Raw genomic sequence first — 12,649 nt, 5'->3', positions numbered from 1 at the left:
ATGGTGATGTGTGTGTGTGTGTGTGGGGGGGGGGGCTCCTGCTTTGGGAGACCAACTGTCCTCCACATCTTCTTGCCTGGTCTCTCTCACTTCATTTCCTGCACGAGGAGACGGTCCTCCCCCTCTCAGTGTAAACACACCCATTGATTTGAGGGAGAGAGGACTGGGAGCCCAGGAGGGGGACCGCCACACAGGAGCAGAGCAGCAGCGCTGGAGGAACGCCTCCAAACATCTCGCCCCATTCCTTATATTAAAGCCCGTCAGTGCTGATATATAAACGTATATACAAGCCAGTGTAGTGTGTTATCTGAAGAAAACGGCCGCATCCTGACCGAGCATCCGCCAGCATTTCGGAAATAACCAAGGAGTTGTTCCGCTCCCCGAGCGCAAGGCTTGCATCGTGGCTCTTTCAGAAGCGGCATGTTCGAGGGATACTGCGGGCACAATTGAACTCCTGCTTTCACCCAAAGAGGTAAATGTGACAGTGAATGACATCCGTGTCGACTGTTATAGCTGATTAACAGATGGTTATGTTGTAACTACCGCTGCATCCCTCTCCGGTCACCTGATGATGGAAAACTCCGGGCTGTGGCTGAGAAAGCGCAACAGAAAACACGCTGATGGACGAAGGACTGTTGTTGACATTCACTGATTATGTCAGCATTGCCTTACTGCTATCATTTACCCGGCACATTGATTGCACTATTGCTTTGTTTTCATGAAGTGTGCCTCAGATCTCCTCGCAGTCCTTTGTGTGCTCCCTTCGGCGTCTTGTTCCTGCATTCTCATGCGCGCTCAAGATGTTTTATATGGTTTTCAAGGCGACATCAGGTGTGACACGCTCCTCTTGGCCTTATAAATTGATAAACAGTGTTTTCTAAGTGGCAGGGCTTTGGTTTAAATACAGTTAACCTCGCTGGGATGTGTGTGGACAGCTGGTTTGAGGCTATAAATTTGATTCTGGTGGAGATTGAGATTGATGCAGACATGCAGATCAATAGCTGCTGGCGTGTCCTCTTGTTTTGCATCTTGTTTCATTTTTTTTTCTTCCTCGAAGTGGCAGATGTATAGAACTGGCCCATGTAAGCCTGGTGTTTACTTTTGAAGTCTCCCCCTCCAATCCCTCTTCCTGAGTCCATGGCTGACTGTGGACACCTGGCAATGATTTTAAACAGGCTGCAGCCAGCCAGGCCTCAGATAGAGTCCAGAGGCTGCATGTGCAAGCCCTTTTTTTTTTACTGTGTGCTTTGTGAGTGTGGCATGTTATGTGCTTTCTGGTTATGTGCCCCGTGGATCTGTTTTCCGTGAGGGGATGAGGATGACAACTCTCACAGACATCCAGCCAACAGCTCGCTCTCACATGGCTGGCTTATTGTCTGCATGCAGGATGTGAAATACATCAGAGAAGTTACAACAGAATTTCATTTCAATTAATCCGTTACTTACTTTATTAATGAATAAATTAATCGTTTAGTCTATAAAAATGTCCATCACAACTTCCCTGAGGCCACGGTGAGACGACGAGAAGAACTAAGAACAACCAGATAGTTCTTAGTGGCCAAAGTTAATCCAAGATAATCTTAACTTTTCAAAAGTTTTCCTTGATGGTCCAAAATTAACGTCCTTATAATTAACAGCATTAGGGCTGAAATTACCAATTCTTTTTTAGATTAATTGAGCAATCATTTGGTCCATTAAATGCCAGAAAATAGTGAGCTCAAGGCTTGTTTTACCCAACTAACAGTCCAAAATCCAAAGATATTCAGTTTACAATCACGGACCAATATAAGCAGCAAAGCCTCACATTTGAGAGGCTGGAATCAGAGACTGTTTGGCAATATGAATTATTTATCAATTATATAGTTGGCGATTCATTTTCTGAGGATCGATTAATTGTTTCAGCAAAGACAGTTTTGAGACCTGAGACGTTAATGCCAGAAAGTTGTCAGGAATTTCACAGCGACTTGTTACCCTCAGGATGTTTACACGCGTGCTGTAACCAGTTATCTGTGAACAAGCAGATTTAAGTAGTAATCTGATTTGAGAGGTTCTATGGGCTGCAGTAATCTGATTTTCCCAATAATCTTGTGTTTACATGTGTTGGGTTAATGTCCAGAGGGGGGGGGTGTGGTAGTAACATTACATAGAGCCAATAGTCTAAATGGGTGCATATGATGATGAGAACTGGTGATTGCAATATTTATTATAAGACTCCATGTAAGAAAATATCATTTTAAACTCTGAAACATCCAAGTTCTAATTAGATTCTGTGGGTCTGGCATACAATGATAACACATCCTCACGAGACTCAAATGTTGGGGACAAGCGAATTTGCAACGAAGGACAAGTTCCCATTTAAATTACAAATATGTGACCTGCAGGCCTAGTTGGTAATCCAGGCTTTATGCTTTAGTATGCAAATGGTATAAGTATCTGGTTTACTGCTTTTCTCCTTGTTCAGCTCTCCTGCACTCGCTGTATGTATGAGTGAGCTCATTCATCCGTGGAAAACTTTGTTTATTGTTTGGCAACATGCAAAACTGAGATCATACAAGAAAAACACCTTCAGTAATTGTATGGGGCTCGTATGTAATTTAATGGGATCGTGGCAGGGGAATAAAACAGGTGTAATATTCCTGATTATCATCATTTTGGCATTGAATGCATCATCAAAGGCTAATTAGGTCAAATTCAAAATTACACAAGAGTTACAAGAGTTAATGGCTGAGTAGATTTATAAATACATATGAGGTGAGCAAGAATAAATGACTCAAACTCTTACTTGGACAACAGACCCAAATATTGGCATTTCCTAGAACAAGGCCACATCATGCCTCAAGATGAGATAATCGCTCTTTGAGTCATTTCAAAGAGGAAATGCTGGAAACACTGGCACAGAAATTAATTATTAGTATATGCAAACCCTCTCCAATTTAGACATGTGAGTCCAGTGAGGATGGATTATCATTGCATGCCAGAATTCGGATGTTTCAGAATTTAAAATGATATTTTCTTACATGGAGTCTTATAATAACACTGTGTGTGTGTGTGTGTGTGTGTGTGTGTGTGTGTGTGTGTGTGTAGCAGGTGACATATGCAGCTGAGAGAGCAGGCTATGATATTCTCATTATAACTGAGCCAGAGGCCAGAAGATGACGAGTCGCCAGTTTTGTCAGTGCTGGAATGCAATACATCCTGTTGAACCGAAGCTGCAGTTGGTTTTGTATTTCATTAAGTTTTGTGATAAATAACAATCTTCCTCCTATTATTACGATGAAATATGACTATTGTTTAAAAACTAGTCCTCCCACTTTTTAAAGAGAATACTTTCACATTGACTACATTCCTTATTTAGACCAGAGTGTACCTGAAAGCTTTGCGAACACCGGTGAACCATTTATTATTGTTTTGTTCCCTTATAAAAATGTTTCAATGGCTATTCTTTTGGTTGATTCAAGCACGTCACATTTATGAGTCATTTGGTTTCAACATTAAACCAGATTTTTCTTTGGTAAGTCACTGAGAGCAGAATAACAAGACTAAGAGTCTACAGCCACGCTAGCGGCTCTGTGAGGCTTTATTTAGGCACAGCTGTGCTTTGAGCTAAATGCTAACATGCTCAAAATGACAATGCTAAAATGATTACGTTAGGTAGGTGTAAAGTTTACTATGTTTACCATCTTAATTTAAGGTGTTAGCATGCTAACATTTGCTAATTAGCACTAAACACAAAGTACAGCTGAGGCTGATGAGATTTTCATTAATTTCGCAGGGATTCGGTCACAAAACAAATTATTGTACAAACGGAAGATTTGACTAGATGATGGGGCTAAATTAAGATTTAGGGGATCACCAAAGTGATTATGATTCATCCTTAGAGGGACATGAATGTCCGTACCAAATTCCAATTGGCAATCCATCCAATAGTTCTTGAGACATTCACTCAAAACCACAAATGACACTGGACATAGAATCAGTCATCACCAAAGTTATTAGGCTTCATCCTCTGGGCACCATTAATGTCTGTATCAAATTTCATAACAATCCTTGCAGTAAGTGTTGAGATATTTCAGTCTAGACTGACACAAAGTACCTGAAAACAAGTGAACACAGTTCTTTCATGAAGCAGTCACATACTTTCTTATCTATGCAGTTCACATACAATTACAACAGGTTATCTCCTCGCCTGGTTTCAGTTATGGCTCCAGTTTGGAAGAATTTGGTTGGAATGTAATGCAAGTCGTTTAAATACATTATGCTAACACATGCTGCGGGTTGTGTTTTCCACATTATGTTTTCCACACGGAGAAGCTGGTTTGGGGAGTTGGTTTAACTGGAATTGAATAATTTCCCTGGAACAGCTGAGTTGTAGAGGAATTATTTATGACTCCTGGAAACCTTTCAACTCTATAAGTGTTGATAGTTTGCCAAAAATCTATCATTTGAGAATCAAACACTCGCCACCTGTAGGTTTGTAAAACATTTTCTCACTGACAGAGAAACAATGGCAGCTTGACTTCAGTCAGTTACAATGACTTACAGTTGTGACGCACATAGTTCCTCCAGGAAGTTGATTATTTAACTGTGTCTGTGACATACTGGGCAGCAGAAGAGTAGATTATACTGCAGGGGTGTTTTGATAAGTTTTATGGATGTTTTCATACTTTATTGTCTTGAAAACTTGTTATCATTGGAATCAATTTTAGCAGACATAATTCAAGCTGATCAATGAGGAAACTACAAACATGCTACAACCACCTCGTGCCTGTTTAGATATTAAAAAGGCAGATTTTGTGTATAATTGGTCTCAAGGTTTACTCTTCTATCAGTCCTTAAATTATTTGGAGAGCGCTTGAAGAGAACTTAAAATGTGACAGCTGTGGATTTGCTAGGTCAGACTGGGACTCAGAGTGCAGGAGGCACTTGACATGTCTAGAAACTGTGTGGAATGAAAGTGAACTCAGGGCAAGGACAGGGAAGATGGGAGCTGTGACTTTCCGGAGGGGAGTGGAGTAAATTCTGTGCATTTCTCAGAGCCTTAAAAGAGTCCTGCTGTCTCTTTCTTTCTCCTTTTCTTAAAGAGCTCCGCAGAGGGACTCTTACTTGTAAATCATGGTATTTCTAAAAGAGGGGGATTAGTACTGCTTGGAGTTGAAAGTGGAAAATCCTGGTCTCTGTGAGAAGACAAGTGTTATCTACTTGACCTTCATAACTCCCAGACGTATGGTGCTGCAACTTGCAATCACTGGATCTATTGCTAAATGTCTCTCTATCTCTTGGGAAGGATTGCAATGCATCATATTATGTATTTTAGGGTTGCAAAATGTAATATTTCCCAGTGTGTGCATATACAATAGTTATGGCTGAGAATACAATTTAATAAGGAATATTAGGCCCACTTTACTTGATAGAAAACTGCAGCAATCTGCTTTTTCATGATTAATATTACAGACAGTCTAGTCTCCCTGATAAACAACATCATTTAGCCTGATTTACAGTGATTACACACAGCTTGCATACAAGCTAACAAGCGCTAACAAGCGCTAACAAGATGCGTATTTTGCATCAAACTTAAAAATGAGTGGATGTGGTAAAAATGAAGTTAGACGGAGATTGAATTATTGAATGATTTATGAATTGTTTTAATTCTCAAAATATTTTCCAGCTAGCAGATATAATTGATGTGAGTCATTTCTTTAAGAGCACATTGTCCCTTTATTGCCTTTATGCATCCCTTTATTGAATTTCACATTTATTTGATATTCTTTGGTTGATGTTGAGAGGGAATGGGGTTGTTTATTAGACTGTTACTAGAGTTACTTTGAGTCAGAGTGAGAATGCCTCTTCCGATGGCTGTCATCTTTATGATGGCAGCAACTTCAAGCAAAGTTTTTAAAGATGATGTGAATTCTCTTCATCGACTGAAATAACCAAGAATCTTGATTTTCCAAGTACACCAACCATTTATATTTTCACCTCATGGATGGAAATTGAAAAAAAAACTGTGACTTATACCAACCATTTCTTCTGCAAAACCCTGTAGAACCTTATATAATGGACATTAAAGATGCATTACATGTCTTTCTGTCTTTTTCAGGATTCAATGAAAATGTCCGTGTGCGTCCATGAGAACCGGAAATCACGAGCTAGCACTGGCTCTATGAACATCTATCTGTTCCACAAGTCCTCCTATGCCGACAGTGTCCTCATGCACCTCAACTCACTGCGGCAGCAGCGGCTGTTCACAGACGTCCTGCTTCATGCCGGTAGCCGCTCCTTCCCCTGCCATCGCGCCGTGCTGGCTGCCTGCAGCCGCTACTTTGAGGCCATGTTCAGCGGTGGGCTGAGGGAGAGCCAGGCCAGCGAGGTCGACTTCCGTGACTCCATCCACCCGGAGGTTTTAGAGCTCCTGCTGGATTACGCATACTCATCACGTGTGGTCATCAATGAGGAGAATGCAGAGTCGCTATTGGAGGCTGGGGACATGCTCGAGTTTCAGGACATCCGGGATGCCTGTGCTGAATTCCTAGAGAGAAACCTTCACCCATCTAACTGCCTTGGCATGCTGTTGCTGTCTGATGCCCACCAGTGCACCAAGCTGTCAGAGCTCTCCTGGGGCATGTGCCTCAGCAACTTTCCCGCTATTTGCAAGACAGAGGACTTCCTCCAATTACCCAAAGATATGGTGGTGCAGCTTTTGTCACATGAGGAGCTAGAGACAGAAGACGAGAGACTGGTTTATGAAGCTGCCCTTAACTGGATCAACTATGACCTGGAAAAGAGGCACTGCAACCTTCCAGAGCTCCTGAGAACGGTCCGCCTGGCCCTGCTGCCTGCCATCTTTCTCATGGAGAACGTATCTACAGAAGAGCTGATCAACGCCCAGGCCAAGAGCAAGGAGCTGGTGGATGAAGCTATCCGGTGTAAGCTGAAGATCCTGCAGAATGATGGCGTCGTTAACAGCCCGTGTGCTCGACCAAGAAAAACCAGCCATGCCCTCTTTCTTTTGGGAGGACAGACTTTCATGTGTGACAAGTTGTACCTGGTAGACCAGAAGGCCAAAGAGATCATCCCCAAGGCTGACATTCCCAGCCCCAGGAAAGAGTTCAGCGCCTGCGCCATCGGCTGTAAGGTGTACATCACCGGTGGGAGAGGCTCAGAGAATGGTGTGTCCAAAGATGTATGGGTCTATGACACCGTCCACGAGGAATGGTCAAAGGCGGCACCCATGCTCATTGCCAGGTTTGGCCACGGATCTGCAGAGCTGAAGCACTGCCTCTATGTAGTAGGAGGTCACACCGCTGCGACTGGCTGCCTCCCGGCCTCTCCGTCTGTATCACTCAAACAGGTGGAGCAGTTTGACCCGGTGGCAAACAAGTGGACCATGGTCGCTCCTTTGAGAGAGGGTGTGAGCAATGCGGCAGTGGTCAGTGTCAAGCTCAAGCTCTTTGCCTTTGGAGGAACCAGCGTCACCCACGACAAGCTGCCCAAGGTGCAGTGCTACGATCCACAAGAGAACCGATGGACTGTGCCCGCCTCCTGCCCACAGCCGTGGCGCTACACAGCCGCTGCCGTGCTGGGGAACCAGATCTTTGTCATGGGAGGGGATACGGAGTTCTCAGCATGCTCTGCTTATAAGTTCAGCAGCGAGAGCTACCAGTGGACTAAAGTGGGTGACGTGACGGCCAAGCGGATGAGCTGCCAGGCTGTGGCGTCGGGGAACAAACTGTATGTGGTGGGTGGGTACTTTGGCACACAGCGGTGTAAAACTCTGGACTGCTATGACCCCACGCTGGATGCTTGGAACAGCATCACTACTGTGCCATACTCGCTCATTCCCACTGCTTTCGTCAGCACCTGGAAACATCTGCCTGCTTGAGCCCCAAACCCTCTACCGACACCCTTTCCATGAGGTAAGTTTGACCTCTCATGTCTCTATGTCTGTCTGAAAGCGGAGCTCCACTGATTTTACACATTAAAGTGTGTTTACAGGAATTGGGGAGTACTACTTCATATGTGAATAAAGTACTATATAGCCTTTTGTAGCTCCAGGAGGAGCTGCACAAAATCTAATAGATTGCCTCAAGTGATTTGTCGTGAGCCAGTTGGGGCCGAAGACTGCCGCATTCAAAAATGGACCTCTGTAGCCTCTGCAACCTCTGTTGCATTGTGGATAATGTAGGCGCCTTGTTTTGAGTAAGAAGAATGGGATAAAATCTCTGGTCCTGCTGCATTGATCTGGATTTTTTTTAGACTGACAATGTTATAGGAAGGAAATGATAAGTTAGTGGAGTACTCGTTGAAGAGTTTGACAGTTTCTGCTCCTTTACCCATCAGTAAAACGTTGATATTCAGTTTCATTTTTAATGTATTTATTTGTGGGGGTTTTAAGGAAGATACCAATATCAGTTCATATAACAATATATTGGCTGATATTCCATTTTCACACAAACACTTCACATAAACAAAATCATTTTGGCAGTGATCCTTCAAATCTGGCAAAGACACATTCTGAAGCAGCACATTTTAAAGTTGAACAATAAAGTTTCCTATCAGCAGTAAATGAGATGATACAATACATTTTTACACGTTAACATATAGTTAACTCAGCTACAACAAAAATATTCTAAACATGGATAGGCAGCGTCGTCTCAGGAGTAGAGAGGAAGGAGCTGCAGAGGAGGGAGAGTGCAGCGATGGGGGGACTGATGGGGGCTTGTGTGCGTTAGTTAAGTGAGTTATGTGGCTGTGGGGATGGGCTGAAGGACAGAGAGGGTAATTGAAAGAGAATAGGATACTTTTATTGCTCCTGTGGGGGAAATCCCTCTAAGAGGTAAAACGGGGTCTGCCAATTAGACAAGCCACACACCAGCAGGCTACAACACCCCGGCGAGGCTAATCCACACTCAGTCGCCTTCCTTTGATGAGGTTATGGTCTTTACGCTGGGTGGGAGGGAGGCTCACGAAGTGTTGGAAACTATTCATCATCAGTTACAAGTAGAGGTGACTGAGAGAAGTGGCAGCAGGGGAAGTGAGGAGGGAGAGTTGTAGGGCTAGAGAGCGTCAGCAGCCCCCCGCCCCCCAGCTCAGTCAGACACACATCATCCTTGATCGTAGTGGTCTCGCTCTGAAAATTTACTGTTGAACTCGACAGTCTCTTCTGCCTCCATCTATGTCTTAGTGGCCTCATTCTAACCCTGCTCTGATGATGAACAGGCCGGACGTATGTGGAGCATGGGTAGTCAGCTGGCAAACCTGATCTTTCTGCATGCTGCAGGCTCGCAATCACATCACATCACACAATCCCTACACCCTGCACTGATGCCCCCACACATAACCATGCAGGCAGTCCTTTTCATTTTGCTGTATTTGCTGAAATGGCTGGGGGCCCTCACCTCCTGAGAAAGCGAAGGAAGAGACATAGAGTGACTCCCCAGCTGTCCAGCACAGCACAGTCTCCCATTTGATAATGCCAGGAAGCAGCTCAGAGCAGCTTCACTGCTGCTGCGATGCTGTGATGTTCCTCTTCTCCACAGGATGAAATTTTTTTTTTTAAGACTTATTATTCCTTTTCTTTTCGGTAACTCATCTCTGAAAGGAAGAGACTAGACTGAAGGTTTTAACTATCTCTAAGCCAATGCAACACAGCGCTCGCTGAAGGCTATAATCCTGCCACTAATTTGATACAGAATTTGTTTTTGGTGCGCCTGCCTGTCATGGCAACTGACAGTCTACTCACTGAACGCGGAGAAAAGACGAAAAATGTGCAGGAATGGAAAAGAAGGCTGACTGTTTAGGAATGAAAGGGGAAGGAAGTATGTGAGACCTCACAGAAGGAGATTGTAGCTGTGAGAGAGAAAAGAAGTTCTCTCTCAGTTTGTCCCATGGGAACAATTCTAACCTTTTTAGAATTTCTTTTCCTCGGGAAGCTTTTAGGGTACTAACAAAATCAAATAACTCAGTATTTTTGACTGAATTCCTTAGTGCTGATAATGTAACCATATTTTCAGGATGATTTTTTAGATATTTAGAAGTTATTTACACACAAAACTAAGAGAAACTATCATGAGCAATGTGGATCTGATGATTTTTCACTTCACTCAGCTGTAAAGCTCTAATGAATTGAACTGAGATGCAGCTTTTAGGCCAGGAAATGGCTATATAACAATATTAACCAAACCAAGTAATTAGTAGTGAAGTGCAGAATGTATAATTCGTATCGCCATATCAATATATAGTCAGGTAATCCAAGAAAATGATTAGATGAACAAATGTAGCGTCACAACAAATGAGTCAGTCTCTAAATGCAATTTGGTCTAAAGTAACATGATCAGCTTCATCTGGTTTCCGATTCCCATTGCAGCCGTGTGGCAGTTTAAATGAAAGAAGCATAGTGTATGGCATGAGCACAGTGCTGACATTTTGGGAAATATGCATATTTGCTTTCTTGCCGAGTTAAATGAGCTTAGCATGATGTCTGTATGCTAAATATGGAGCTACAGCTAAACAGCCATTAAGCTGAGCTTAGACTCCAGGAGGTTTCTGCTCCTGTCCAAGAAAAAGTCTGGCACATATCCCCTTGATAAAGTGTTAGCCCACTCTGCTGTTCACTCTACTTTGATTAATAAATCCATAAATGTATTTCTCTAAATGTTAACATGAAACAAACTGGAATCCAGGGCTTAGCTAGTTTTTTGGATTTCAGGTAAGTTTACAAGAGATGATCATTGTAGCCTCAAGGCAGATCGAGGCTTCATCAGCAACAAGACATTTCTCTCCTAGCCAAGTTGCTCCTGGGTAGGAAGTGCTCTTCAGGGTTTACTTATTCAGCAAGACAAAGTGCATATTAAGTGAAAGCTTTAAAAAACCGGAAAGGTTGAAGTGAAATTCTGAGAGTAAAAGGAAAGCACAGAAGGCCACACACACACACACACTCTTTAAAGAGAGAAAAAGCAGCAACTAAAGTTTCAGAAAGTTTTGAGGTTCTTTTGTACTTTGAATGATTAAAAAGTCACCTTTTAAGTTGTTGAGCGTTGTTTGCTTTCAGGCATCTTCACACATCTTATTAGCCTGTTTAACGGGTTATTGTTTTCTCCTCCTCAGATTTCTCCTGTTTTGCATCATCTACTGGACTCCAACTGTGAAGAAGCACACATCATCTTCCTCTAAAAGAGACGCTGAGCAGTGATGTACAGACACGACCCGCATTCATCTTGATGTTGCAAAGATACAGAACCAGAAACCCGTACAGGTGGACACTTTACTGGAATGATGTCATGTCTCATTTCCGAGAAGGAAGCTGAGACATACAGTGCAGTAGCTCACGCAAACAAACCAAACAAACTGCTGCTTATATTATATGCGGCGCAAGCTCCAACCTTGTGTACATCTGGTATATCAGGCTTGTGCTTTCATGCTGCCGTATGAGGACTGCAAACATATCACACAACCTGCATTTTTCCCCATTTAGTCATGACAGGCTTGTGAGGATCTGTATTGATGTTTTTCTCTATGATAAAAAAAAAAAGAAAGAAAAAAAATACTCTTTTCATGGAGACTGCAATGTATAGCATGGTGGATGTTCTATTTAGATTGAGGGAGGGAGAATGCAATGATTGGTGTGCCAAAGAACAGAAAGCAGCTCAGTTTGAGTGCAGCTGATTTATAAAAGGCACAATGAAGGAGCAGATCTCCCCCTTCTTTCCTCTAATAAGCTCTTTTTGTTTGACGCCTTATCTCTTTTTTTTCTTCTTCTTTCAAAGACGTGCTTCTAACAGCTCTGACACAGAAACAAACCTTTGAGTGTTCCTCTTATGAAGGCTTTGGCAGTTTGCTGTCACTGCACGCCACGAGGTGTTGATGACCGACACCAGCTGAGGTTGAGGAGGAGGATGGAGGGGATCTGTGCGTGGCCAGGGGGGGGGTTGAGGTGCCTCGGGGTCACGACCTTACATGTTTGCTGTTTTGCAGCTACGCATTAACGCCCGCTGAGCGCCGGTTAACTAACCCACTGCACACAGGGACAGTATTCAGTGTGTGGACTCAACACTGTCACATTCAGCTGTACACTTAATGCTGTAAAAGACCGGCTGTGCTTCTGTTATTCTGATAAAAGCAGCGGCTCGCTCGCTGAGTCATAGCTTTTTAGAGCATGTCCACTCATAGTGATTCAGTAAAACTGGCATGAACTCTTCTCTGTGGTCACAGAAATCTTGTCACCTTAACCTAAACTGAGAATGAATCAGTTTCTGTTTAAACTTGCTGCAATGTAGTCTTAATTTATATGACAATGATTACTCTGTTATGTTAATGTGTTTAATCCTATTTATTTCTTCTCTGCCTGCATTCTTACGTGAATGTATGTTTGGGTTATGTCATGCATGGCCAGGTGTTGTGTTTTATTGGATCTCAGTTGGGCTGCATTTTGCACAATTCAGTCTTTCCCAGGAGGAGCTTGTTCTTTTACAAGAGACAGAGGTGCACCTCTCCCAGGGTTTTCATTTATGTCAGAGTATGAATGGAAGAGGAAGAGTGGCTCGGATTACTGAAGGTGTGAAGCAGTGTAGGCCACAGGGTCGCTGCCTAAATAAGAAGACTGAATGGGGGTTGAAAGAAATATTCATTTTACTTCTGATAGATTCTCTTTAAG

General features: G+C 43.0%; 1 protein-coding gene across 1 annotated transcript; it reads left to right on the top strand.

Annotated features, from left to right (window-relative positions):
• Nucleotides 1-270: 270 nt before the first annotated feature.
• On the top strand, nt 271-11,903 carry enc1 (ectodermal-neural cortex 1). Its single transcript, XM_070924711.1, has 3 exons — nt 271-472; nt 6,098-7,913; nt 11,104-11,903. The coding sequence occupies exon 2, from the start codon at nt 6,104-6,106 to the stop codon at nt 7,877-7,879; it is 1,776 nt and encodes a 591-aa protein (XP_070780812.1). The 5' UTR covers nt 271-472; nt 6,098-6,103; the 3' UTR covers nt 7,880-7,913; nt 11,104-11,903.
• Nucleotides 11,904-12,649: the final 746 nt, after the last annotated feature.

Source organism: Enoplosus armatus, chromosome 18, assembly GCF_043641665.1.
Source record: "Enoplosus armatus isolate fEnoArm2 chromosome 18, fEnoArm2.hap1, whole genome shotgun sequence".
NCBI lineage: Eukaryota > Metazoa > Chordata > Actinopteri > Centrarchiformes > Enoplosidae > Enoplosus > Enoplosus armatus.
Note: the sequence above shows the minus strand (reverse complement) of the source record. Positions and strands in the feature narration are given on the sequence as shown.